General features: G+C 42.4%; 1 protein-coding gene across 1 annotated transcript; it reads left to right on the top strand.

The window, feature by feature from the left end:
- The first annotated feature begins 968 nt into the window (after window positions 1-968).
- On the top strand, window positions 969-22,606 carry COQ10B (coenzyme Q10B). Its single transcript, XM_032755072.2, has 5 exons — window positions 969-1,506; window positions 7,767-7,916; window positions 10,412-10,604; window positions 17,630-17,731; window positions 21,229-22,606. Exons 1-5 carry the CDS (start codon window positions 1,403-1,405, stop codon window positions 21,394-21,396), a joined length of 717 nt encoding a protein of 238 aa, XP_032610963.1. The 5' UTR covers window positions 969-1,402; the 3' UTR covers window positions 21,397-22,606.
- Window positions 22,607-25,720: the final 3,114 nt, after the last annotated feature.

Raw genomic sequence — 25,720 nt, 5'->3', positions numbered from 1 at the left:
TCAAACTCTAATGGCTTTCCTTCACGCTTAGAATACAATAAAAAATTAGCAGCGTACTATGGCTTCCGTGGCACTAAGCTCTGCCTACCTCTCTGACCTTATTTCCTACCACTTTCCTCCTCTTACTGTGCTCCAAACTCCTTGCTCTTCCTAAAGCATGCCAAGATTGTTCCTGCCCGGGGCCTCTGCACTTGCTGTTCCATACACCTGAAAGTCATTTTCTCCCAAGTAATCAGAGTTCACTTCATTTTAGGCCTTTGTTCAGTGTCGTCCTCTCAGAGCCCCTCCTAACCACCCTATATAAAACAGCACCCTACCATATTCCTCCCTCTTCATCTCCTTATCCTGCTTTCCTGTTTAGTCTATGGGACATATAACAAGCAGCCATTGTACTATATACTAATTGGTTTCTTTTCCCCACTAGGATATAATTCTGTGACAGTGAAAACTTTTGCTCACTTCCCCAGCATCTAGTAGGTGCCACGCAAATATCTGACTACATTTAAACAACAATCTATCTCATTTACTGTTCCCAAACTATATTAAATAGGTAGTATTGTCATCCTCACTTTACAGTTTGCAGGAAAACTATTGGCGCACAAACCTTAAGTAAAGACCTGAGAACAAACTGAGGGAACAAGAAGTCTGGACTTGATGACTGATTACCGGAACAAGTAAATCAAAGCGAAGTCGTCTGATTAGTATGGAATAAGGAAAACCCAAACCATACGAGAACACCAATTAAAATGTGGGACACGCAGGAAGAAGGCAGACGGAACTGCTGCTGGATAACTGAGTCTTTCCTAATGACAGGACCTTATGTTGCCCTCACAATTACCCTGTAAGGTAGGCAAGGCAGGCATTGTATTAGACAATCATTAACAAGCAGGACGCTGACAGCCAGGCTTTGCAGCCAGGAGTGGTGGCCTGTCTGACTCCGCACTCACGGGTTTGGACAGTTACATAATTAACACTCAAATCCTGGGGCTTCCCGCAGCCCCCAGGCGGGGCTCACGTGACTGGCCTCCCGGAAGCGGACCCCAGGAGAACCAGGCAGTTGGTTAATCCAGGAACAGTTCCAGCGCGGGGCGTGGACTGAGCAGTCACTGAGTATTACGCAAATTGCGCGAGCGCACGGGAAAAGCGATTGGTCGGTCAGGAGAGAGGGGTGTGTCCTGGCAGGCCCGCAGCTCCTCCGATTGGCCGACAGGCTGACGGGAAGGTTTACAGTCAGCGTGTGTCAGCGACGTGCAACCCGGAAGGGAAGAAGGGGCGTGTCAGGCTGCGCAGGGGGCCAGTCCATTGGCTGGAAGAGACGGGAGCCGGGCTGCGGGCCCGACCAGAGGAGGGCGGTGCTGCAGGGCTGGTCCGGGAGGTGACGACCGGCTTCGGAGAGTCTACCATGGCAGCTCGGACTGGTCACACGGCCTTGAGAAGGGTAGTCTCGGGATGCCGTCCGAAGTCGGCGACAGCGGCCGGGGCGCAGGCGCCCGTGCGGAATGGCAGGTAATCAACAGCGGGGGCGCTGGGACGAGAGTAGTTTTCGATTTTGGCTGCCGAGTTGGGGGACCGGAAGGATTTGGAGGTGAGGCAGAGCCGGACTCGGTGCATTTCCGTGTCTTTAGAGGAGAAGGCTTTTTTGCGTTTGGCATATGAGGGACTCAAGAGCGGCGCGCATCACCTTGGGCCCAAGGCTGTGCTCGTGGCTCGTTTCCCTCGTGAGAGGCGGTGAATCATCGGCGAAGCGACTTTGGAAGCAATTTGGCCATTGGTGCCTTGGGGCTCTTCCGGTCTCCTCCCCTATGGCTTGTTGCTAGTGCTGTTGGAAAGTTTTAACTTTGCGCGGAAGGGTTGCCGGCTGCTGGCTGTATGGGAATTTGTGTTTGGCGGTGAGCCCCTTTCTCCGGTTCCTTCTACCTGCCAGATGGTCATATGGTTTTTCCCAATTTCTGAAAGAGTGCTTTGCCCTCGCCGTTTAGTGTTTACAAAACTAAATATAGCCAACATAAGGGACCTGGATTTTTTCACTCTGCTCCAACTTACAGGTCCTGTAACCTTGAAGCATAGTCTGCTTTCGATTTTCCTGGTTGGTTTATTTTTTGGTAGGTGGGGGTGGAGATGGAGGTCGGGACATGGATACCATACTTGTACGACTTAGTTTCCTTTTACTAATAACATTGTAATATTCTTGAAAATTAAAGTTAGTGTGTTTAAAATGAATTCAGGTGTACAACATATGAGGTGGGGAGAGAAAACACAAATCTGGTTGAGCCCCAGGACATTTAGATTAAATGAAGATCCGACCCTACTGGAAACAAGGGAATATTTTTTTAAAAAAAAGATTCAATGAAGAATTTTTAAAAACACTAACAACCTTACCAAATCCAAATCCCTTTAGACAAATGTTGGATGAGACAAATAAAATCATAAAATTACTCCTGCTTTAGGAAATAACCTCAAAAAGTAGTTTCAAGCAGAATAACGCCATCATACTTGAGATCTGTTTGTATTACTCTTATAAAATGTTGTCTCGCAAATAACACTTACTTTTGAGAAAAATACAGTTGCTTTAGTGATCAAATTGAGGCTTCAGTTCCAAGATAAATACTGTTTACGATAATGAGGGCGGCAGTTTGAGTTCATTTCCGATGTTAAGCATCAGATTCTGACCTTTATTATACTTAAGTATATGAGAGAGTAGTACTGGAAGACGAGTGACAAAAAAGCAGTTCTCCATGTGGTCCAGTGGTCCAGTATTCATTTCATGGTTTAACTGTATATATGAATGTGTGTCTCTTTATATCGTAGTTTAAGACATAGTATTCCTGGCAGTGCATGAAAATAGATGTGCTGTCCAGGGCACTGTAACTATAGCATGCAAATTGATCAGAAAATGTCCTGTTAGTTTGCTTTAAACACAGGTGTTTTCCTTAGGATTGTAATCAGATTGTGTAAGGGTATTTTTTTGGGTAGGCTGGGAGGCAATACATGAACCTGGTACAAAGGTTCATGTATTGCCTCCCAGTAAATACATGAACCTTTATATATAGTAAAAAGTCAACCAGATACCCAATTCACCTCTTTAGAAGCAAAGGTCTCATCTTTTTTCAAGTAAAGGTTTCAGCACTTTTCACAGTAGTTAAGATACAGAATCAACGTAGGTGTCCAACAGCAGCTGAATGGGACTGGGTGCAGTGGCTTATGCCTGTAATTCCAACACTTTGGGAGGCTGAGGTGGGAGGATTGTCTGAGCTCATGAAACCAGCATGGACAACATGGCAAAACCTTGTCTCTACCAAAAAAAAGAAAAAAAAAGTGTGTGTGTGTATACACATACACATATATAGAAAAATTAGCTGGCTGTGTGGTAGTGCAAGCTTGTGGTTCCAGCTGCTCAGGAGGCTGAGATGGGAGGATCACTTGAATGCAGGAGGTTGAGGCTGCAGTGAGCCTTGTTTGGGCCACTGCACTCATTCCTGGGCAACAGAACCAGACCCTGTCTCAAAAAATAAACAAGGCCGAACACAGTGACTCACGCCTGTAATCCCAGCACTTTGGGAGGCTGGGACAGGAGAATCACTTGAAATCAGGAGTTTGAGACCAGCCTGGGCAACATAGCAAGACCTCGTTTCTACAAATAAGTAAAAAATTGGCAGGGCTTGGTGGCACATGCCTGTGGTGCCAGCTAATTGGGACCTGGGGTGGGAGAATCACCTGAGCCCAGGCAGTGGAGGCTGCGGTGTGTCATGACTATGCCACTGCACTCCAGCCTGGGTGATGGAGTGAGACCCTGACTCAAACACAACAACAACAATAAAATAGAAGAATGGATGAAGAAAATGTGGTGTATGTGTTAATACACAATGGGAATACTATTCAGCCATAAAAAAAGAATGAAATCCTGTCATTTGCAGCAACATGGATGGACTTGGAGGACATTATGTTAAGTGAAATAAGCCAGGAACAGAAAGTTACACATGACGAGTTCTCTCTCATATGTGGAAGCTAAAAGTAGTTGATCTTGGCTAGGCACAGTGGCTTACGCCTTGTAATCCCAGCACTTTGGGAGGCCAAGGTGGGCGGATCACAAGGTCAAGAGATCGAGACCATCCTGGCCAACATGGTGAAACCCTATCTCTACTAAAAATACAAAAATTAGCTGGGTGTGGTGGCGGGCGCCTGTAGTGCCAGCTACTTGGGAGGCTGAGGCAGGAGAATCACTTAAACCAGAAGGCAGAGGTTGCGGTGAGCTGAGATAGCACCGCTGCGCTCTAGCCTGGCGACAGAGCGAGACTCCATCTCAAAAAAAAAAAAAAGTTGATCTTGCTGGGCGCAGTGGCTCACACCTGTAATCCCAGCACTTTGGGAGGCTGAGGCAGGCGGATCACAAGGTCAGGAGATCGAGACCATCCTGGCTACACAGTGAAACCCCATCTCTAGTAAAATACAAAAAAATTAGCAGGGCGTGGTGGCAGGCGCCTGTAGTCCCAGCTACTCGGGAGGCTGAGGCAGGAGAATGGCGTGAACCCGGGAGGCAGAGCTTGCAGTGAGCCTAGATCACACCACTGTACTCCAGCCTGGGCGACAGAGCGAGACTCCATCTCAAAAAAATAAATAAATAAAAAATAAATTTAAAAAAAAGTTGATCTTAGAACAGAGAATACTAAAGGTTGGGAAAGCTGGGAGAAAGGAAGGGATAGGGAGATTTGTTGAAGGATACAAAATTAATGCTAGATAGGAGGAATACATTTCTAATGGTCTATACCTGCGATTCCCAACCTTTTTGGCACCAGAGACCAGTTTTGTGGAAGACAGTTTCTCCAGAAATGGGGGTGGCGGTGGGGGGGATAGTTTCGGGATGAAACTGTTTCACCTCAGATCATCAGGCATTAGTTAGATTCTCATAAGGAGCAAACAACCTAGATTCCTCGCATGTGCAGTTCACAATAGAGTTCCGGCTCCTGTGAGAATCTGATGCCACCGCTGATCTGACAGGAGGCGGAACTCAGGCGGTAATACTCACCTCCTGCTGTGCAGCCTGGTTCCTAACAGGCCACGGACAGGTACCAGTCCATGGCCTGGGCATTGGGGACCCGTCTTCTATACCACTGTAGGATGACTATAGTTAGCAATAATATATAGTTTCAAATAGGTAGAAGGAGTATACTGAATGTTCCAAATAAATGATGAATGTTTGAGATGATGGATGTGTTAATTACCCTGATGTGATCACTGTACATTGTATGTATCGAAACATAGAATTATGCTCTTACCACTATTTTAAAATCAACTACTACTTGTGATGTCCCAGAAAATTTAGAATTCACAAAGCCACCTTGCTTTTTTATATTTTCACTCATAAAGTGTTATTTATAGCTGAATACTAAGAATCTTAAAAATCTTAAAAGTTTCTAATAAGTTTACCCATATACCGTTTATATTTCTTTTCAATTACATTTTTTTTTTTTTTTTGAGACGGGGAGTCTTGCTCTGTTGCCCAGGCTGTAGTGCAGTGGCGCCGTCTCGGCTCACTGCAACCTCTGCGTCCCAGGTTCAAGCATTTCCCCTGCCTCAGCCTCCCGAGTAGCTGGGATTACAGGCACGTGCCACCACACCCGGCTAATTTTTGTATTTTTAGTAAAGGCAGGGTTTCACCATGTTGGCCAGGCTGGTCTCGAACTCCTGACCTCAGTTGATCTGCCTGCCTCAGCCTCCCAAAGTGCTGAGATTACAGGCATGAGCCACTGCACCTGGCCTCCATTACATTTTAACAGATAGTCATGTAGTATTTACCTTAAGCAAATTCACTGACCTCTATTTCATTTTCTCTGTAATAAGCGTGTTCAATTTTTATAAACAGCTCTAAAGTTCTTTATTATATTATAGAGCCCAAATTTGTCTCTTTCTAATTGGGGTTGTGTTTTATACTTTGGGGTCATATTTTCTTTTTCTTTTTTTTTTTTCTTCTTTTGAGACGGAGAGTCACTGTCGCCCAGGCTGGAGTGCAGTGGCGTGATCCACTCCATTTACGTATATATGTATGTACATATGTATATGTATTCACATATATAAATAAATGGAATGAGGTATTAAATGCTACTAATGCCTATGTGTATTAGTATATACATATACATGCACACATACAGTTATTATGTAAGTACATACTTCTTTTCTCTCTTTGCACCGCTAACTCCTTGTCCACTATGTCTCAGCTAAAATCTTTTAAGGGATTCCTGGGTCACCCTGTCTAAAGGAGGTCCTAATTACACCTCCCTCTTCCCTGCATCTCTTCTTCAGCACTTTTTTTAATCAATCATAAGGCTTATGTTTGTTCTATTCATAAGGCTGTTTGTTCTATTCACCATTATATCCTTAGTACTTAGCACAGTCTTAACTTAGAATAGGAGCTCAGTAAATATGTGGATAATTTAAATTGAATTATCCTGGCCAGCAATGACTAGTAGTGTCAAATAGACAAATAGTTATGAAATAATCTTTTTTCTTTTCTCCTTTTTTTTTTTTTTTTTTTGAGACAGAGTCTTGCTCTGTCGCCCAGGCTGGAGTGTGGTTGCACAATTTCGGCTTACTGCAACCTCCGCCTCCGGGGTTCAAGCGATTCTCCTGCCTCAGCCTCCCGAGTAGCTGGGACTACAGGCGCCTGCCACCATACTCAGCTAATTTTTTTGTATTTTTAGTAGAGACGGGGTTTCACCATGTTAGCCAGGCTGATCTTGAATTCCTGACCTCATGATCCATCCGCCTCAGCCTCCCAAAGTGCTGGGATTACAGGCATGAGCCACCTCACCCAGCCAGTTTTGTAATAATCTTATTAAGGAAAGTTGAAAATATTTAGGTGAACAAGCATATAGCAGACATTTGTACATAGAAGTACCTCGAACAATAACTTTCCAGTTAACTAGACATATTTTTACCTATATGCATTGAAATGGAGACTGCGAGGTAAAGAAGAACGCAGCAACAGTTGGTTTTTATTTGTTTTGTTTTTGCTTTTGTTGAGACAGAGTCTCGCCCTGTCACCCAGGCTGCAGTGCCGTGGTGTGTTCATAGCTCATTGCAACCTCGAAGTGCTGTATTCAAGCGATTCTGCTGCCTCAGGTTCCTGAGTAACGGGAACTACAGGCACATGCCACCATGGCTGGCTAATTTTTAAATTTTTCTGTAGAGACAGGGTCGCTATGTTGCCCAGGCTGGTCACAAACTCCTGGCCTCAAGGGATTCTCAAGCATCAGCCTCCCAAAGCACTGGGATTACAGGTTTGAGCCACCATGCTTGGCATCAGTACTGACCATCTGGTAGGTGGTCCTACCAGATCTCTGCCAAGAGATTTGAGACCTAATTTTAAGTCTCATTGGAGTGGATCAAGAATTAAGAAACACCTGTGGATCCAGCTGGGAAAACAACGTGGGTAGACAACACAAATCAGAAAATAGATTCGTGTATCCAGCAAAGCTTATGGTAAGAGTACGTTGTAACACGTGACTACAGAGTGAAAGCCAGCTTTCTGGGAGAGATACCTTTTATGCCAGAAGCTTCTAACCTAACTAAGCTGTTATTTTTGGTTTTTTGTTTTTTTACGGTGTTTAAGAAGCTGTGCTTTTTCTGTGCCTGTGTGTGTGTATTCTTTCAGGAACATTCTGAAGTTGCAGAGGCTTCCAAAGTGTGATAATTACTTTATAGTCTCTATAATTTGTGCTTCCTCTTAATTTTTACCGTCACTCTAAATGAGGTGATTTTTGTCTTTTCAGATATTTAGCTTCCTGTGGTATACTGATGAGCAGAACTCTTCCACTACATACCTCAATTTTGCCTAAGGAGATATGTGCACGAACTTTCTTCAAAATCACTGCACCATTAATAAACAAAAGGAAAGAATATTCAGAGAGAAGAATTTTAGGGTTTGTATATAATAAGAATTCTACTAAAAGAGCATGTTCACAATTTTCCGTGGGGTATCGTGTCGTGCCTCTTTCTCTCTGGATTATCTTCTTACAGACTAAGCTCTCTTTTTTCTAGGTTGGCCTTTTTCTTTTTTTTTTTTTCCTTTCTTTTGAGATGGAGTCTCACACTTGAGTGCAGTGGTGCAATCTTGGCTCACTGCAACCTTCGTCTCCCAGATTCAAGCGATTCTCCTGCCTCAGCCTCCTGACTGGCAGGCGCATGCCACCATGCCTGGCTAATTTTTGTATTTTTAGTAGAAACAGGGTTTCACTATGTTGGCCAGGCTGGTCTCAACCTCCTGACCTCATGATCCACCTGCCTTGGCCTCCCAAAGTGCTGGGATTACAGGCATGAGCCACTGCTCCTGACCTAGGTTGGCCTTTTTCATAGCTATTGCTATTTTATAAATATTTGTTGAATGAATAGAATTATATGGTAACTCTTTAGTATAGACTTAAATCTTTGACATGTAAAGAAAATTATTTATGACCTACATTTTTTGTACATTGTTTTTTTCTATATTAGCAACATTACTGATATATTGGGTTATATGTTTACATAGCTTCCTCATGTATAGATATACATAGATAAGTACATACATACTAAGGCTCCTCATCTAGAGCCTTTGGTAAAAATTTTCTGTAAAGGGACAGATAGTAACTATATTACGTTTTGTGGGCCATAGGGACTGCTCAGCTCCTTCATTGTAGTCCAAAGGCAGACATAGATAATATGTAAATAAATGGGTGTGGCCACATTCCAGTAAAACTTTGTTTACAAAAACAGGTGATGGGCCACGTGTGGCCCCTGATCTAGGGGTAAATAGAGCAGATGTAAAGGGGTTTCACCATGTTGGTCAGGCTGGTCTTGAACTCCTGACCTCGTAATCCACCTGCCTTGGCCTCCCAAAGTGCTAGGATTAAAGGTGTGAGCCACAGCGCCATGCCTCTATCTTTTCTACCTTTCTCTATCCTCTCACCACTTTAATTTTTTTCCTTCCTTCTTCCCCACCATTCCTTCTTTAATTCAAAAAACTATATATTTAGTAAACAAATTTACTCTTCCCCCAATAATAGATTGGGTAAATAGAGCAGTTGTACTGTAAAGACACTACAGTTCTGCTAAACTGGAAATACACCATCCCTCCATAGGGGAATTTCTACAAATGGCTCTTAATTCCCAACTGGCCGTGAAGTTTTGTGAAAGTGCATTTCGTTAATTTTACTCATTTGCTTTTGTTCTCCCTATTTTTCTGTAGTAAAAGACTAAACAGCATTGTTCACTAAGTTCACCTTTATTACTAGCTAGTCTCTGTATTAGTTAAGGTGATGCTAACAGCCATATAGATAACACCTAAGAGTTTATTTTTTTTTCTCATGTAGAGTTCAGATGGGTGTGCCATCTACTGTAGTCCAAGTAGGGACTCAGAAACCCAGGCTACATCCAACTTTTGACCTCTGTAATTACTTAGTCTTCAGAATGTTAATCACATTGGTCTGAAGGTGACACAACAGAGAGAGAGAGAGAGAGGGAGAGAGAGAGAGAGAGAGAGAGGGAGAGAGAGAGAGAGAGAGAGATGGTGGTGTACAGGATCTCCCTCTGTAGCCCAGGCTGTGGCATGATCTTCGCTCACTGCAACCTCTGTCTCCTGGGTTCAAGCAAATCTCATGTCTCAGCCTCCCAAGTAGCTGGAATTACAAGCATGTGCCACCACACCTGGCTAATTTTTGTATTTTTAGTAGAGACGGGGTTTTACCATGTCGGCCAGGCTGGTCTCAAACTCCTGACCTCAGGTGATCTACCCACCTCAGCTTCCCTAAGTGCTGGGATTACAGGCCACCACACCTGGCCATACTCTCAATTTTTAAATGCTGGCTACTAAAAGTTTAAAAACTACCTCTTTAGGCCGGGCGCGGTGGCTCATGCCTGTAATCCCAGCACTTTGGGAGGCCGAGGCGGGCGGATCACCAGGTCAGGAGATCAAGACCGTCCTGGCTAACACAGTGAAACCCCGTCTCTATTAAAAGTACAAAAAATTAGCTGACCGTGGTGGCACGTGCCTGTAGTCCCAACTACTCCAGAGGGTGAGGCAGGAGAATTGCTTGAACCCGGGAGGCGGAGGTTGCAGTGAGCTGAGATCGTACCACTGCACTCTAGCCTGGATAACAGAATGAGACTCCGTCTAAAAAAAAAAAAAAATTACCTCTTTATATCAGATTCAACCTGTGAGATGCCAAATTGTGATCTCTGCCATACCATCTATGTATTTATTTGGAGACCTTTTATTTTCTGTGTTGCTTTGAGATCATTGATTCCAGAATGTGGTTTAACATATGTGCTGAATGATTTATTTATCATACACAGTAAGTTTTATACATATTCACTTTAAAGTATGCATATATTATATAACTAGATGGAGTTAACACCTCTTTTTTATTTTTATTTTTTAAAGATATTCAATGCAGGAAATGTATGATGTAGTATCGGGAGTGGAGGATTACAAGCATTTTGTTCCTTGGTGCAAAAAATCAGATGTTATATCAAAGAGATCTGGGTATTGTAAAACAAGATTAGAAATTGGATTTCCACCTGTGTTGGAGCGATATACATCAGTAGTAACCTTGGTGAAACCTCATTTAGTAAAGGTAACGGTTTTGTTTTTTGTTGTTTTTAAATATTCTTCCATATATTAACTTTGTCAAATGAGTTAAAATGTAATAGCCTAAAAAAACTTATTTAACCTAACAGGAGGAGGGTAAAAAATTTATTATATCTCCTAACTGTGTTACTTTATACAATGTTAGCATTATTCTTTCCAAATAGAAGTTTGAATATAATATGGGAATGGGAAACTTTTCCCTTTTTTTTTCCGTTCTATTGAGGACTACTGACTGACCCACAGGATAGATCACTTGCGCCACCCAAGTGTGAAATGTTTTAATTTAATTTTTCAACTGTTTTAAAATACGAATTAAATACTTTATTATTGGGGGAAGAGTAAATTTGTTTACTAAATATATAGTTTTTTAAATTAAAGAAGGAATGGTGGGGAAGAAGGAAGGAAGAAAATTAAAGTGGTGAGAGGATAAAGAAAGGTAGAAAAGATATAGGCATGGCGCTGTGGCCCACGCCTTTAATCCCAGCACTTTGGGAGGCCAAGGCGGGTGGATTATGAGGTCAGGAGTTCAAGACCAGCCTGACCAACATGGTGAAACCCCATCTCTACTAAAAATACAAAAATTAGCTGGGCGTAGTGGTGCATGCCTGTAATCCCAGCTACTCAGGAGGCTGAGGCAGGAGAATCACTTGAACCTGGAGGCAGAGGTTGCAGTGGTGCTGAGATAGTGCCACTGCACTTCAGCCTGGGCAACAGAGTGAGTCCGTGTCTCAAAAAAAATTAAATAAAAATGAAAAGAAAAAATATAAAAATATTGGGGGGCACAGTGGCTCACGCCTGTAATCCCAGCACTTTGGGAGGCTGAGGTGGGTGGGTCACCTGAGGTCAGGAGTTTGAGACTAGCCTGGCCAACATGGTGAAACCCCATCTCTACTAAAAATACAAAAAAATTAGCCGATGTGGTGGTAAGCACCTGTAATTTCAGCTACTCAAGAGGCTGAGGCAGGAGAATCACTTGAACCCAGGAGGCAGAGGTTGCAGTGAGCTGAGATCGTGCCAGTGCACTCCAGCCTGGGCAACAAGAATGAAACTCTGTCTCAAAAAAAAAAAAAAAATACATATATATAAACATTGTTGAGATTATCCTGCCAAGTACCAGGTACTGAAATGCCAACTACTCTTACATTATATTAATCATCTTATGCTTGTCAGAAGAGGATACACATGTAGAAAAGGGTACCAACCTTAAAAACAAAAAGGCAGAATTCCATGGGATAATGCATATTTCTTTTGCATTCCCATTTTGGAGTGGCCAAAGATTTTTAAAACTGAGCTATTTTTTGCCCACAGGATTTAATATGATATCATTTCTTGGTAAGTGACCAGAGCCAAATACCTTAGTCAGCTCTTTGTTAGGCATTGAAGGGGGTGCAGCGCTCAGATGTGCTCTTTCTGGTGCAGCTAGAAAGAAAGAGAACATTGTCACTGTTCAGTGAAGCTAAGACCCTATCTGCCCTATTCTTACTCTTAAAACTTTAATTCCACTTAAAATGCTGTGGACTAGGATTTTGCTATTATTACAAATGTTTTCACCTGCTTACCTCATTGTTTTAGAGTTTTTAAACTACTGTCTCTCATAATAGCTAACATTTATTGAGCCCATTTTACTGCTTTACTTGAATTACTAAAATTTTCACAAAAGCCCTTTGAGGTTCAAGAGTTATTATTTATTTTAGAGTTGAGCAAAGTGAGGCTTAGAAGAGATAGAAAACTTGCCCAAGGTCACAGAGCCAAGACTCCAGCTGTCTGACACCAGTGAATATTTCTATAATCTTAATTTTTTTTTCTATTTCCTGAGCTCAGTTTACCATTCAGTCCCTTAGAACTTAAATCTTTTTTTTTTTTTTTTGAGATGGAGTCTCACTCTGTTGCCCAGGCTGGAGTGCAGTGGCACTTCCAGTGGTACCATCTCGGCTCACTGCAAGCTCCGCCTCCTGGGTTCACACCATTCTCCTGCCTCAGCCTCCCGAGTAGCTGGGACTACAGGCTCCCACCGCCAAGCCTGGCTAATTTTTTGTATTTTTAGTAGAGACACGGTTTCACCGTGTTAACCAGGATGGTCTCGATCTCCTGACCTCATGGTCTGCCCACCTCAGCCTCCCAAAGTGCTGGGATTACAGGCGTGAATCACCGCGCCCATCCACAACTTAAATCTTCGTATATATATTATGCTGCTTCTAACTAAAAGAACTCTAAATAAATCTCATTTCTTCCTCACTCTCTACCTTTCTTCTCTTCCCTGCCGCCTTTTTTTTTTTCCTTTGAGACGGAGTCTTGCTCTGTTGTCCAGGTTGCAGTACAGTAGCACGAGCACAGCTCACTGCAACCTCTGCCTCCCGGATTCAAGTGATTCTCCTGCCTCAGCCTCCCAAGTAGCTGGGATTATAGGCGTGTGCCACCACGCTTGGCTAATTTTTTTGTATTTTTAGTAGAGACAGGGTTTCTCCATATTGGCCACACTGGTCTTGAACTCCTGACCTCAGGTGATCTGTCTACCTTGGCCTCCCAAAGTGCTGGGATTACAGCCATGAGCCACCAGGCCCAGCCTCTCTCCCCTGCCTTCTTAAAACCTACAGGATAAGATAGGTTTGGTAGCATGCACCTGTAATCCCAGCTACTCAGGAGGTTGAAGCAGAAGGATTGCTGGAGCCTGGGAGTTTGAGGTTGTAATGTACAGTGATCATGCCTGTGAATAGCTACTGCATTCCAGCCTGGGCAACATAGCAAGTAAGACTCCATCTCTAAGAAACAAACAAACAGGCTGGATATGGTGGCTAACACCTGTAATCCCAGCACTTCGGGAGGCTGAGGCCGAGATGGCTGGATCACCTTAGGTCAGGAGTTTGAGACCAGCCTGACCAACACGGTGAAACCCCATCTCTACTAAAAATAGAAAACTTAGCCAGGCATGGTGGTGAGTGCCTATAATCCCAGCTACTCGGGAGGCTGAGGCAGAAGAATCACTTGAACCCAGGAGGCAGAGGTTGCAGTGAGCCGAGATCGCGCCATTGCACTCCAGCCTGGACAATGAGTGAAATTCCGTCTCAAAACAAACAAACAAACACAAAACAAAAACAAAACCACACAGGATAAAGTAAATCTCTTTATCATTGCATTTTGACCCATTTACTTCCCTGCTGCCTTCTCCCACGTAATACTATACTTAATGTTCAGCTAATACCATATGTCTTAAAAGTTCCATGAATGCACAGTACAGCACTATTCCACAGCCGTGTGCCTTTGCATATTGCTTATTCTTCTCTCTGTAATGCACTTACCTTCTTGATATTCCTTCAAATTCTGACCATCTGGGGTCATTTTCTCTCTTTCCTTTCATATTGATCAGTAGCACTACCTTGGTGATTCTCCTGTGCTTTCTTCATGCTTTCTCTTATCACTCTGTAATATATTTCTTCAACAGGATTTCTCCTTGACAAGACTGTGGTACTTGAGGGAAGGAGCCCCTGTCTTTTTCATCTCTGTATCCTCAACAGCAATACTATAATGATGGGAGTCATGAGGGCTCCTTACTTATGAAGCTTTCACTACCTGTATTTTTGGATTATTGCAGATTCAGAGACATTCGTAATAATCTTAGAGTAACTTTAAGCACTGCTAAGGGAGGGATAAACTGTATTAGAAAAAAAGTAATCTTCATAATAACCGGCATTAGATGATCATAGCTATCTCAATTTTATGAAGCTTAAGGAGATTAAGAACCTTGGGCAAATTCACACTTGCATGTGTCTGACTCCAAAACTATTTTTTCTTTTTTTTTTTCCCACTCTCCTTCCGCCTATTTTTTCATTATAAGTTGCCTCACATAATAATGCTAGTTTGTTTTTTAAAGACGTATTTGAGAATATATGCTCAACTTTCAGTTGTTCCTGGGTTCAGTTTCCAGATTTTTTTTTTTTTTTGGAGACTGAGTTTCACTCTTGTTGCCCAGGCTGGAGTGCAATGGCATGATCCTGGCTCACTGCATCTTCCGCCTCCTGGGTTCAAGTGATTCTCCTGCCTCAGCCTCTTGAGTAGCTGGGATTGTAGGCACGTGCCACCACACCGAGCTAATTTTTGTATTTTTAGTAGAAACAGGGTTTCTCCATGTTGGTCAGGCTGGTCTTGAACTCCTGACCTCAGGTGATCTGCCCGTCCCGGCATCCCAAAATACTGGGATTACAGGAATGAGCCACCACGCCTGGCCTGAGTTCTGGATTTTATTTATTTATTTATTTAGATGGAGTTTCGCTCTTGTTGCCCAGGTTCTGGATTTAATTGATTGATTGATTAAGATGGAGTTTCACTCTTGTTGCCCGGGTTCTGGATTTGATTGATTAAGATGGAGTTTCGCTCTTGTTGTCCAGGCTGGAGCGCAATGGCGCAATCTCAGCTCAGCACAACCTCTGCCTCCTGGGTTCAAGCGATTCTCCTGCCTCAGCCTCCCGAGTAGCTGGGATTACAGGCATGTGCCACCACGCCCAGCTAATTTTGTATTTTTAGTAGAGATGGGGTTTCTCCCTGTTGGTCAGGCTGGTCTCGAACTCCCGACCTCAGGTGATATGCCCGCCTTGGCCTCCCAAAGTGCTGATATTACAGGCATGAGCCACCATGCCCGGCCAGGTTCTGGATTTTAATACCCAACAGACAACACAGTAAAAATTATTATTTTTTTTTTTACCCAATACAGTAAAAATTATTATAAGGGAAGAGCAGAAGCCATGTGACAGTTCTGTGAATTATTAGCTGACCAAAACATGCCTGTCACTTCATATGTCAGTAATTCTAGTCTACACTAATCTTTAATGGCCAGAAGCCCTTGAACATTTTCAGAGAGGCAACAGTTCAATGACTTTTACTGCCTGCTTCATGATACAAACATTTTGTATGGATTAGTTTATATAATGGTCTAAATCAGTTCACTCAGAACAGTCAGTAGTAGGTCATCATTATGACAGCTTCTACTGTTCAGTATCTCTGCTCTTAGAAATGAGGTCTTTGGCAAACTGTTCGTGTCAAAACATAACAGTAAAAATCCATGCATCCTTGGGCTAGATAATTGGAGTGAGTGAAATACTGCCAGATTTTGTATAAAAGTAGTCAGAGGAGGCCGGGTGTGGTGGCTTACACCCGTAATCCCAACACTTTGGGAGGCCAAGGTGGAGGGATCACGAGGTCAGGAGATCGAGACTATCCTGGCTAACATGGTGAAACCCCGTCTCTAGTAAAAATACAAAAAAGAATTAGCCAGGCGTGGTGGCGGGCACCTGTAGTCCCAGCTATTTGGGAGGCTGAGGTAGGAGAATGGCATGGACCCGGGAGGCGGAGCTTGCAGTGAGCCGAGATCGCGCCACTGCACTCCAGCCTGGGTGACAGAGTGAGACTCCATCTCAAAAAAAAGAAAAAAAAAAAAAGTCAGAGGAAGGTGCTATGTTACAGTGAGTACTCCCAAAACCTGTTTATCCTTTAGTGTTAAATTTCCTGTAAGCTTCTTAAATGATTGTAAAGAAGGGCAGAATGTATTATCCTAAAGTTGGGCAACTGAAATAACAAGATTTTATTATAGACTCTTGATGCTCTTAAAAATTACTTGTGCACTTCAGGAATGCTCTAGATTATTTGTGCGGATGAGGTGGTTCACACCTGCTGTAATCCCAGCACTTTGGGAGGCCAAGGCAGGAGGTTCGCTTGAGCCCAGGAGTTCATTACTAGCCTGGGCAACACAGGGAGAACACAGCTCTACAAAAAATAAAATAATTAGCTGGGCATGGTGTCACACGCCTGTGGTCCCAGCTACTTGGGAGGCTGAGGTGGGAAAAAATGAAAATAAAAATAAAAAGCTGAGCATCTCTCAGGGTCATAACGAGCATAATCAGTCCTAACGATGAACTAGTAACTATGGTTCTGGTTACCATTTTCACATTGCAGATGGCATCTCTTTCATGGATCTCAATAAATTTATTTTATTTTATTTTATTTTTATTTTTTAGACAGTGTCTCGCTCTGTCACCCAGGCTGGAGTTCAGTGGCGTAATTATAGCTCACTGCTGCCTCAGTCTCCTGGGCTCAAGCAGTCCCCTCACCTCAGCCTCCTGGGTACTTGGGACTACTGGCATGCATTACTACACCTGGCTAATTTTTAAATTTTTTTCGAAGAAACAGGGAATCTCGTTCTGTTGCCCAGGCTGGAGTGCAGTGGCATAATCATAGCTTACTGCAGCCTCGAACTCCTGGGTTCAAGTGATCCCCTAACCTCCCAAAGTGATGGGATTACAGGTGTGAGCCACCATATCCAGCCACAATAAGTATTTTTTAATGATACAAAATAGGAACTACCAAGATGCACTGCACATAGTATGGTTAAGTATTGTGATTGTGTGCATACTGAATATAAAATATACATGTGCATTGAAAAAATCAGAAAGAAATGGATCAGGGCTAAGGGCCAGGACTACACATTTACGAAAACTAGATAGAGGCCTCTAGGAATAAGGAGCAAAGAGTGAAGGAAAGACTATACGTGATTAATAAGAGAACAGTCTTTGAGTAGGAGATAAATATGTACCAGGTACCTTATTAACATTTCAGCAATCTCATGATATAAAGTAGGTATTATTTTACAGATTAAGGAAATAGGGTATGGGGATTTAACTTGTTCATGGTCACTTACATGTGGCAGAGCTGGAAATAAGCTTCCAAGAAGCTCCCTCTTTTGCTGCTGGAGGAAGGAAAGCTAAGTAGCAAAGCAGGTGTTAGCAATGGAAGAGAAAACAACTGGCAATCTTGGGGATCCCTGCAGGAAAAAAAAAAAGGCTAATATTGGCAAGACATTACTTCCTAGTACCAAGCTAAAAATTAGATATCTTTATCTCCTATGCTCTGACCTATAAAAATTATTACTTATGAAAGAAATCAGCCTCAATCATAGTAGATTCTTAGATTATGTCCAGTAGCAAAGGTATTTAACTGTGGTTTTATGTTTTCTGTTTGTTCTAGGCATCTTGTACTGATGGGAGACTTTTCAATCATTTGGAGACTATTTGGCGTTTTAGCCCAGGTCTTCCTGGCTACCCAAGAACTTGTACCTTGGATTTTTCAGTAAGTCTCATAAAGCCCTTGATTTGTTCCACTTATGAGGTAAAATTAGTAAAAAGTAATCATTTTTTAGAACACAGAGGCCATAGTTATATTGAATACCTTTTTTGCATAAAAACTAATGAACATTTCTTTTTTATTCTATTTCTTGCAACCTTGAATATTCCTTCATTCTCTGTTTTTTACAAATCTGTAGATTGTAAGACACATGCCAGCTTAATAACAGTTTTGAACTTAATAATAGTTTTAAATTAACACCAAATGAAAGAAGACATTGCATATAAGATGCAGAAACAGGCTGGGTGCAGTAGCCCATGCCTGGAACCCCAGCACTTTGGGAGGCTGAGGCAGGTGGATCACTTGAGGCCAGGAGTTTGAGACCAGCCTGGGGAACATAGCAAGACTTTGTCTCTACTGAAAATAAAATTACCGGCTGGGTGGGGTGGCCTCACGCCTGTAATCCTAGCACTTTGGGAGGCTGAGGCGGGCGGATCACCTGAAGTCAGGAGTTCGAGACCAGCCTGACCAATATCATGAAACCCCGTCTCTAGTAAAAATACAAAAATTAGCTGAGTGTGGTGGCATGCGCCTGTAATCCCAGCTACTCGGGAAGCTGAGACAGGAGAATCGCTTGAACCTGGGAGTCAGAGGTTGCAGTGAGCCGAGATCGTGCCATTGCACTCCAGCCTGGGCAACAAGAGCAAAACTGTCTCAAAACAAATAAAAATAAAAATAAAATTATCCTTGTGTAGTGGTGCCCACCAGTAGTCCTAGCTGCTGAGAAGGCTAACGAGCAGATGACTTGAGTCCAAGGGTTCGAGCTTGCAGTGAACTATGATCACATCACTGCACTCCATCCTGGGCAACAGAGTGAGAACTGTCTCAAAAAATTTAAAAATAAAAGATGCAGAAATAAGATACTAGATTTTTTTCATTTTTTTGAATCTAGAGTCTTGTAACTTTTTTTTTTTTTTTTTTTTTTTTTTGAGATGGGGCCCTACTCTGTCACCCAGGTTGGAGTGCAGTGCTGTGATATTGACTCACTGCAACCTCTGCTTCCCTGGCTCAAGTGATCCTCCCACCTCAGCCTCCCAAGTAGCTGGGACTACAGGAATGCACCCCCACACAGGCTTATTTTTGTATTTTATGTAGGGATGGGGTTTTGCCATCTTTCCCATGCTAGTCTCGAAATCCTGGGCTCAGGACATCTGCCTACCTCGGCCTCCCAAAGTGCTGGGATTACAGGCATGAGCCACCGCACCCAGCCTAGTAACTTTCTTTTTCATATAATCGTAGTTATAGAAAACTTAAAGCAATTTGTGGCTTTTTCTTTGCCAACAGGTAATATGGGAGTTGTTCTCTGTACATGCAACTCGGGCATTGAATTTTAAGAAATGGTGGCAATTTTGACTAAATTATCGTGTGCTGTTCTCAGCTGTTGAGTAATTTTCATTACAGCATTATAGACATTAATAGGACAATTGGGGCCAAGCACAGTGGCTCACACCTGTAATCCTAGCACTTTGGGAGGCCGAGGCGGGCAGATCACTTGAGGTCAGGAGTTTGAGACCAGCCTGGCCAACATGGTGAAACCCTATCTCTACTAAAAATACAAAAATTAGCCGGGTGTGGTGGTGCATGCCTGTAGTCCTAGGTACTTGAGAGGCTGAAGCAGGAGAATCACTTGAACCAGGAAGCAGAAGTTGCAGTGATCTGAGATCGTACCACTGCACTCCAACCTGGGTGACAGAGTGAGACACTGTCTCAAAAAAAAAAAAGGACAATTGGGAAAATTTGAATAAGATCTATATAAATTAGATAATAGCATTGTTATCTAGTAGTAGTAACTCCCTCTGTTAATTTCCTGATTTTGAGAATTGCAGTATTGTTATTGAAGACATTAAAATAGGGAAATATGAGTAATGGGTACATGGGAATTCTTTGTATTATTTTGTAGTTTTTTTTTTTACAAAAATGAAATTATTTCATAATGAAAGGTAAACATTTTAATATTTAGAGGATATTTGGTCCCTAAAACACAGTTCTCAAACCAGTTGTCTTGAATTCTATATGGAACAATGAGAGGGTATAAATAAAGTTCTAAAAGGGTATCCAAGGGAGAGAATACAGTCATGGGTTCTTAGTTTCTGTTTCTGGTTGGGCCAGTAAAGCCTCTTCCTCATCCCTCTTTTCCACTTACCACTAGAGACAGAAACTAAAACCCATGGCTTCAGGCTGTTCAAAGCCTAAAACAAAACAAAACAACAACTACAAAATAAGGTGGATTGGACAAGCTTGTCCAAATCATTGGCTACGTTAAGATTGAACCACGTGGCCGGGCGCAGTGGCTCATGCCTGTAATCCCAACACTTTGCAAGGCCTAGGTGGGTGGATTACCTGAGGTCAGGAGTTTGAGACCAGCCTGGCCAACATGGTGAAACCCCATCTCTGCTAAAAATACAAAAAGTAACTGGACGTGGTGGCAGGCGCCTGTGGTCCCAGCTACTCTGGAAGCTGAGTCAGGAGAATCGCTTGAACCTGGAAGGTGGAGGTTGCAGTTGAGCCAAGATTGGGCTATTGCACTCCATCTAGCCTGGGTGACAGAGCAAGGCTCTGTATCAAAAGGAAAGATTAAACCACTTACACCATCTGCCCTGTGGGTTGGGCACACATGTGCATACACACTTCCAGCCTCCTCTTCCTGCTGGTGCTTCTCAGTGATACCTATGAGAAGGATCACTTTCCTTCCTTATTTCCTTTTGTGGGATAGGATGGATCTAAAAGGGGCACATTAATAAGAAGGCATAGTGATTAATGGATTCAGCAAAGGTTTTTTCCAGTCTTCTCTTACTAAGAAACAGACTTTTTCCCTTGAAATGAGATTTCATTGGCCTTGTTTATGTAAGCTTATTGTGCCAGCAGTTGTGCTTGTTGCAGTAAAAGAAGATTCCCTCTTTCGAGGGGTGCTAAAAATCCCACCTACATACATCCACACAATTCTACCTTAGATACCCAGTTCATAGTGTGAACACCACTGTCCTAAGTGGAGATTTAGTTTAAAAAAAATCTTTCTGGCCAGGCACAGTGGCTTATGCCCATAATCCCAACACTTTGGGATGCTGAAGTGGGCAGAATTGCATTAGCCCAGGAGTTTGAGATCAGCCTGGGCAACATGGCAAAACCCCTTCTCTACCAAAAAAAGAAAAAAAAAAAAAAAAAATATATATATATATATATATACACACACACACATACACACACACACACACACACACACACACAAAAATTAGCCATGTGTGGTGGCATGTGCCTGTAATATCAGCTACTTGGGAGACAGAGGTAGGAGGATTGCTTGAGCCCAGGAAATTGAGGCTGCAGTGAGCTGCGATTGTGCCACTGCACTCCAGCCTGAGCAACAAAGCGAGAGTCCCTCTCCAGGAAAACCAAAAATAAAGCAAAAAATAATTTTTTCTAAAATAATTTTCAATATTTTCCTACAGATTTCTTTTGAATTTCGATCACTTCTACATTCTCAGCTTGCCACATTGTTTTTTGATGAAGTTGTGAAGCAGATGGTAGCTGCCTTTGAAAGAAGAGCATGTAAGCTGTATGGTCCAGAAACAAATATACCTCGGGAGTTAATGCTTCATGAAGTCCATCACACATAAAGGCAAAAAAGAACTTGGTGCCACCTGCTTCTGACTTTAGTTTGTTCACTTTTAGGAAGTATTTTCATGACATGTTTTCAGAAGCCAGAAAGCATTTGTTAAACGCAGCTTTGGTTATAAACCTGCACCACTGAAAATTTGCACATAGAATATAGACTCACTTGTACGTAGAATTATTTCTTCAATCAAGTATAATTCAAAATAATATGGACATTATCATGTTCTGCATTACAATAATGGGATGTCATCACCATTGCTAGAATACTGGCATGATTCTTCTGAGCAGAAGTTGAAACTATAAATTTAAACCTTTTAATTATCACCTTACCTGAAACAGGTTAGTTAAGATATTCACACAGTATGTATTATATTAACCATATCACACTTAAGTTATTAAATTCAGACTATTTGTAACTTATTGTTATAGGGCCTGCCATATGGCTTAGGATATTTGAGTAATCATATATTTAAAGTAAAAACTTTGGGCTGGGTGCAGTGGCTCACACCTGTAATCCCAGCACTTTGGGAAGCTGAGGTGGGCAGATCAGTTGAGGTCAGTAGTTTGAGACCAGCCTGGCCAACGTGGCGAAACCCCATCTCTATTAAAACTACAAAAATTCGCTGGGCATGGTGGCACACACCTGTAATCCCAGTTACTTGGGAGACTGAGGCATAAGAATCGCTTGAACCCAGGAGGCAGAGGTTGCAGTGAGCCAAGATCGCCCTGCCGCACTGCAGCCTGGGCAACAGAGGGAGACTCTGTCTCCAAAAACAAAAACAAAAACTGTTAGTGAAGGTTCCCTGGGACTTTTGATATTTTAAAAATTGTTCTTATGACTAGTAGATAAATTCAGTGCCATAATGAGGCTAGTTCCCAGATAAACAGTATATTTTCTTCTTTTTTTTTTTTTTGGTGAGTGGTCCAGAGCTTTAAGCTACTTTTCCAGTAGTTTGCCACTTTCTCCGAGGTAGTTTGGCTGCTCTTTCAATAATGCTAATTGTGTGTCAAATTTTGTCTACAACAGTAGGCAACAGATGAAGATAAGTTGGTTGAATGTCTCCAGCACTATGCATCCCTATTTTCTATTTATTGTGTATACTCACTTTCAGTAATGTGTTTCAAACTGGTATTTTTTAAAAAAACAAATCAATGTAAGGACTGAAGTTGAAGTAGCAATGTAATAAAGTTAATTTGTTTATTTTTTGTACAGTTAGTTTGGTTATTGAAATCTTCCTATATTGTTTAAATGTGTATTTGCATAGACATAGTAAAGTGTTAACAGCATTTCATGTCTTAAAAATATCTATGAAGATATCTAAAATATCTATTTCTATGAAGAAACAGACTTTAACAAATATAAGCAAAATTCAGTTTTCTTTTAACCAGTCATTGATCTCCTGTCCTCCTTTCACTACGTACCAACAACCCTCTGGCATTAAACTTCCAGTGATAGTGCTATTAACTTTGTTTCCTCAGATCAACAAGGGACCTCAGTAATTAGTTCTCTACATAAGTATATATATATATATATGTATGTGTGTATATATATATATATGTGTATATATATATATATAGATATAGATATAGATTTGTTTAATAAATCTGTTTTGAGCACCTGCTTTTTCTCAGACACTGGGTATAGAGTGATGAAGGATTCATACCAGCCTCTACTCATGAGGAGCCAGGTTGTGCTTTCACACAAGGTAAGCAGTATCTTTCCACTTACAGATGAGGTATTTGCCAAGAGCATAAGTAGTTTGCATATAGTTATATACCTTTATTTGTTTATTTTTTTCTTGAGATGGAATTTCGCTTTTGTTGCCCAGGCTGGAGTGCAATGACGCGATCTCAGCTCACCGCATTCTCTGCCTCCCACATTCAAGCAATTCTCCTGCCTCAGCCTCCTGAGTAGCTTGGATTACAGGCATGCACCACCACACCTGGCTAATTTTGTATTTTTAGTAGAAACGGGGTTTCTCCATGTTGATGAGGCTGGCCTCGAACTCCCAACCTCAGGTGATCTGCCTGCCTCAGCCTTCCTAAGTGCTGGCATTACAGGTGTGAGCCACTGTCCCTGGCCAGTGTAGCTTTTTAAATAACAAAGTTTTTTTTTTTTTTTGGCTGGGCATGCTGGCTCGTGCCTGTAATCCCAGCACTTTGGGAGGCTGAGGCAGGCGGATCACGAGGTCAAGAGATTGAGACCATCCTGGCCAACATGGTGAAACCCTGTCTCTACTAAAAACACAAAAATTAGCTGGATGTGGTGGCGTGCGCCTGTAGTCCCAGCTACTCGGGAGGCTGAGGCAGGAGAATCACTTGAACCCGGGAGGCGGAGGTTGCAGTGAGCGGACATCACATCACTGTATTCCAGCCTGGCGACAGAGCAAGATTCCATCTCAAAAAAACAAACAAAAAAACCTTTTTTTTGTTGTTTTATTTTGTTTTTTGTTTTTTTGAGACAGAGTTTCACTCTGTTGTCCAGGCTGGAGTGCAGTGGCACGATCTTGGCTCATTGCAACCTCCTCCTCCCAGGTTCAAGCGATTCTCCTGCCTCAGCCTCTCAAGTAGCTGGAGACTACTGGCGCACACCACCACATCCGGCTAATTTTTGTATTTTTTAGTGGAGACAGGGTTTCACCATGTTTCCCAGGCTGGTCTTGAACTCCTGACCTTAAATGATCTGCCGGCCTTGGCCTCCCAGAGTGTTGGGATTACAGGCGTGAGCTACTGCACCTGGCCACAAAGTTTTTTTAAAATGGCAAAGTCATTTAAAGCTTTTTAAAAATAAGACTCAGACATTTTATTCTCTCCATATACTGTATTCTCTTTTTTAAAAATTTATTTATTTATTTATTTATTTTTAGAGACAGGGCTCCCTTTGTTGCCCAGGCTGGTCTCAAACTTCTGGGCTCGAGCGCTCCTCCTGCCTCAGCCTCCCAAAGTGTTGGAATTGCAGGCCTTAGCCACCATGTCATGCCTGTATTCTCTTTTGATGGAAATAGGAACCCATACTTTATCACTCCTTTTACAAATGCCAGCCAGGTACCGTGGCTCACACCGGTATTCCCAGCACTTTAGGAGGCTGAAGTGGGTGGATTGCTTGAGCCCAGGAATTTGAGACCAGACTGGCAATAAGACGAAGCCCCGTCTCTACAAAAAAATACAAAAACTCAATGTTGATTTCCCCTTTGCGAGGATGCTCATTGGTTTATGCTAAATTTTAAGGAAGTTGTAAACTTGGGGCTAAACTCAGTTGCCTGTGTCTCTCAAATTCTAGAAATTAGTACTGAAATTATCCAGGTGTGATGGTATGTGCCTATAGTCTCCGCTACTCCGGAGGCTGAGGCAGGAGGATAGCTTGAGCCTAGGAGGTCTAGGCTGCAGCGACCCGTGATCATGCCACTGCGCCTCAGCCCAGGCAACAGAATGAGACTCTATCTCGAAAAAGAGACAAACAAAAATGGTTCTAGTAGTGTTCTAATAGTTAACTCCAGTGTTCCCTTTATACAACAAACACAGTGATCATCTGAGTGTTAACAAATGGATCCTGGGTCTTTGCAGGTACTTAAGGCCAAGTTTAGAGTGTCAGAGTTTATATATCGAGTTCATCTGATTCTGCATAACAGCATTCTAAGCTCAGACCCTCCAAGGAGATAGACCTGGTCAGGAGTTTTTCTGAGGGCAATTTTATGATATTCTCCTTTTATTTTTCCTCCCCTGTTTATAAGAGAAAGAGTTCATGAGATCCTGATATATAGACCCCTGGAATTTCATGGAATTGACCACCTCAGTTTTCAAGGCTCAAGTTTTTAGGCATTTAACAAAATTATTTTGTTTTGCACACTTACGTAGCACTAGATGCCAGGCAGTTTAAAATGCTTTGTAAACATTTAATCATCATAACTTTTTGAGGTAGACACTATTATCCTCATTTTACATACAAAAAGTTTTATAAAGAGAGGTTAAGTAACTTTCCTAAGGTCACAGTGACTGGTAAAGACAGGATGAAAACCGCACACATTCTGGCTCTAATATCTATGCTCTCATTTGCTTTATCTAGCCCAACAGTCTTGAGGCCATGACTTCTGATTCTGTAGTGGGCAGGTCTATGCAAACCTAGCCACAAAAGCTGAGGAAACTGAGGGGCGGAAGGAAGAAAGGTGGACAAATCCAGTTTCTCAGAAAGAAACATTTAATAGGGACCTACACACAGGAGCAGAAGCCATGTTTCAGGGTGGCTGCAAGATAAGATGGTGGATCCCCTGGTGGATCATCATGGTCCCGGGGCTTATATACCTTAGGCAACTAAGGGGTAGGATTTGT

Source organism: Hylobates moloch, unplaced genomic scaffold (assembly GCF_009828535.3).
Source record: "Hylobates moloch isolate HMO894 unplaced genomic scaffold, HMol_V3 SCAFFOLD_1, whole genome shotgun sequence".
In the NCBI taxonomy this organism is placed as follows: domain Eukaryota; kingdom Metazoa; phylum Chordata; class Mammalia; order Primates; family Hylobatidae; genus Hylobates; species Hylobates moloch.
The sequence above is the reverse complement of the archived record's forward strand: the minus strand, read 5'-3'. Positions and strand labels throughout refer to the sequence as shown.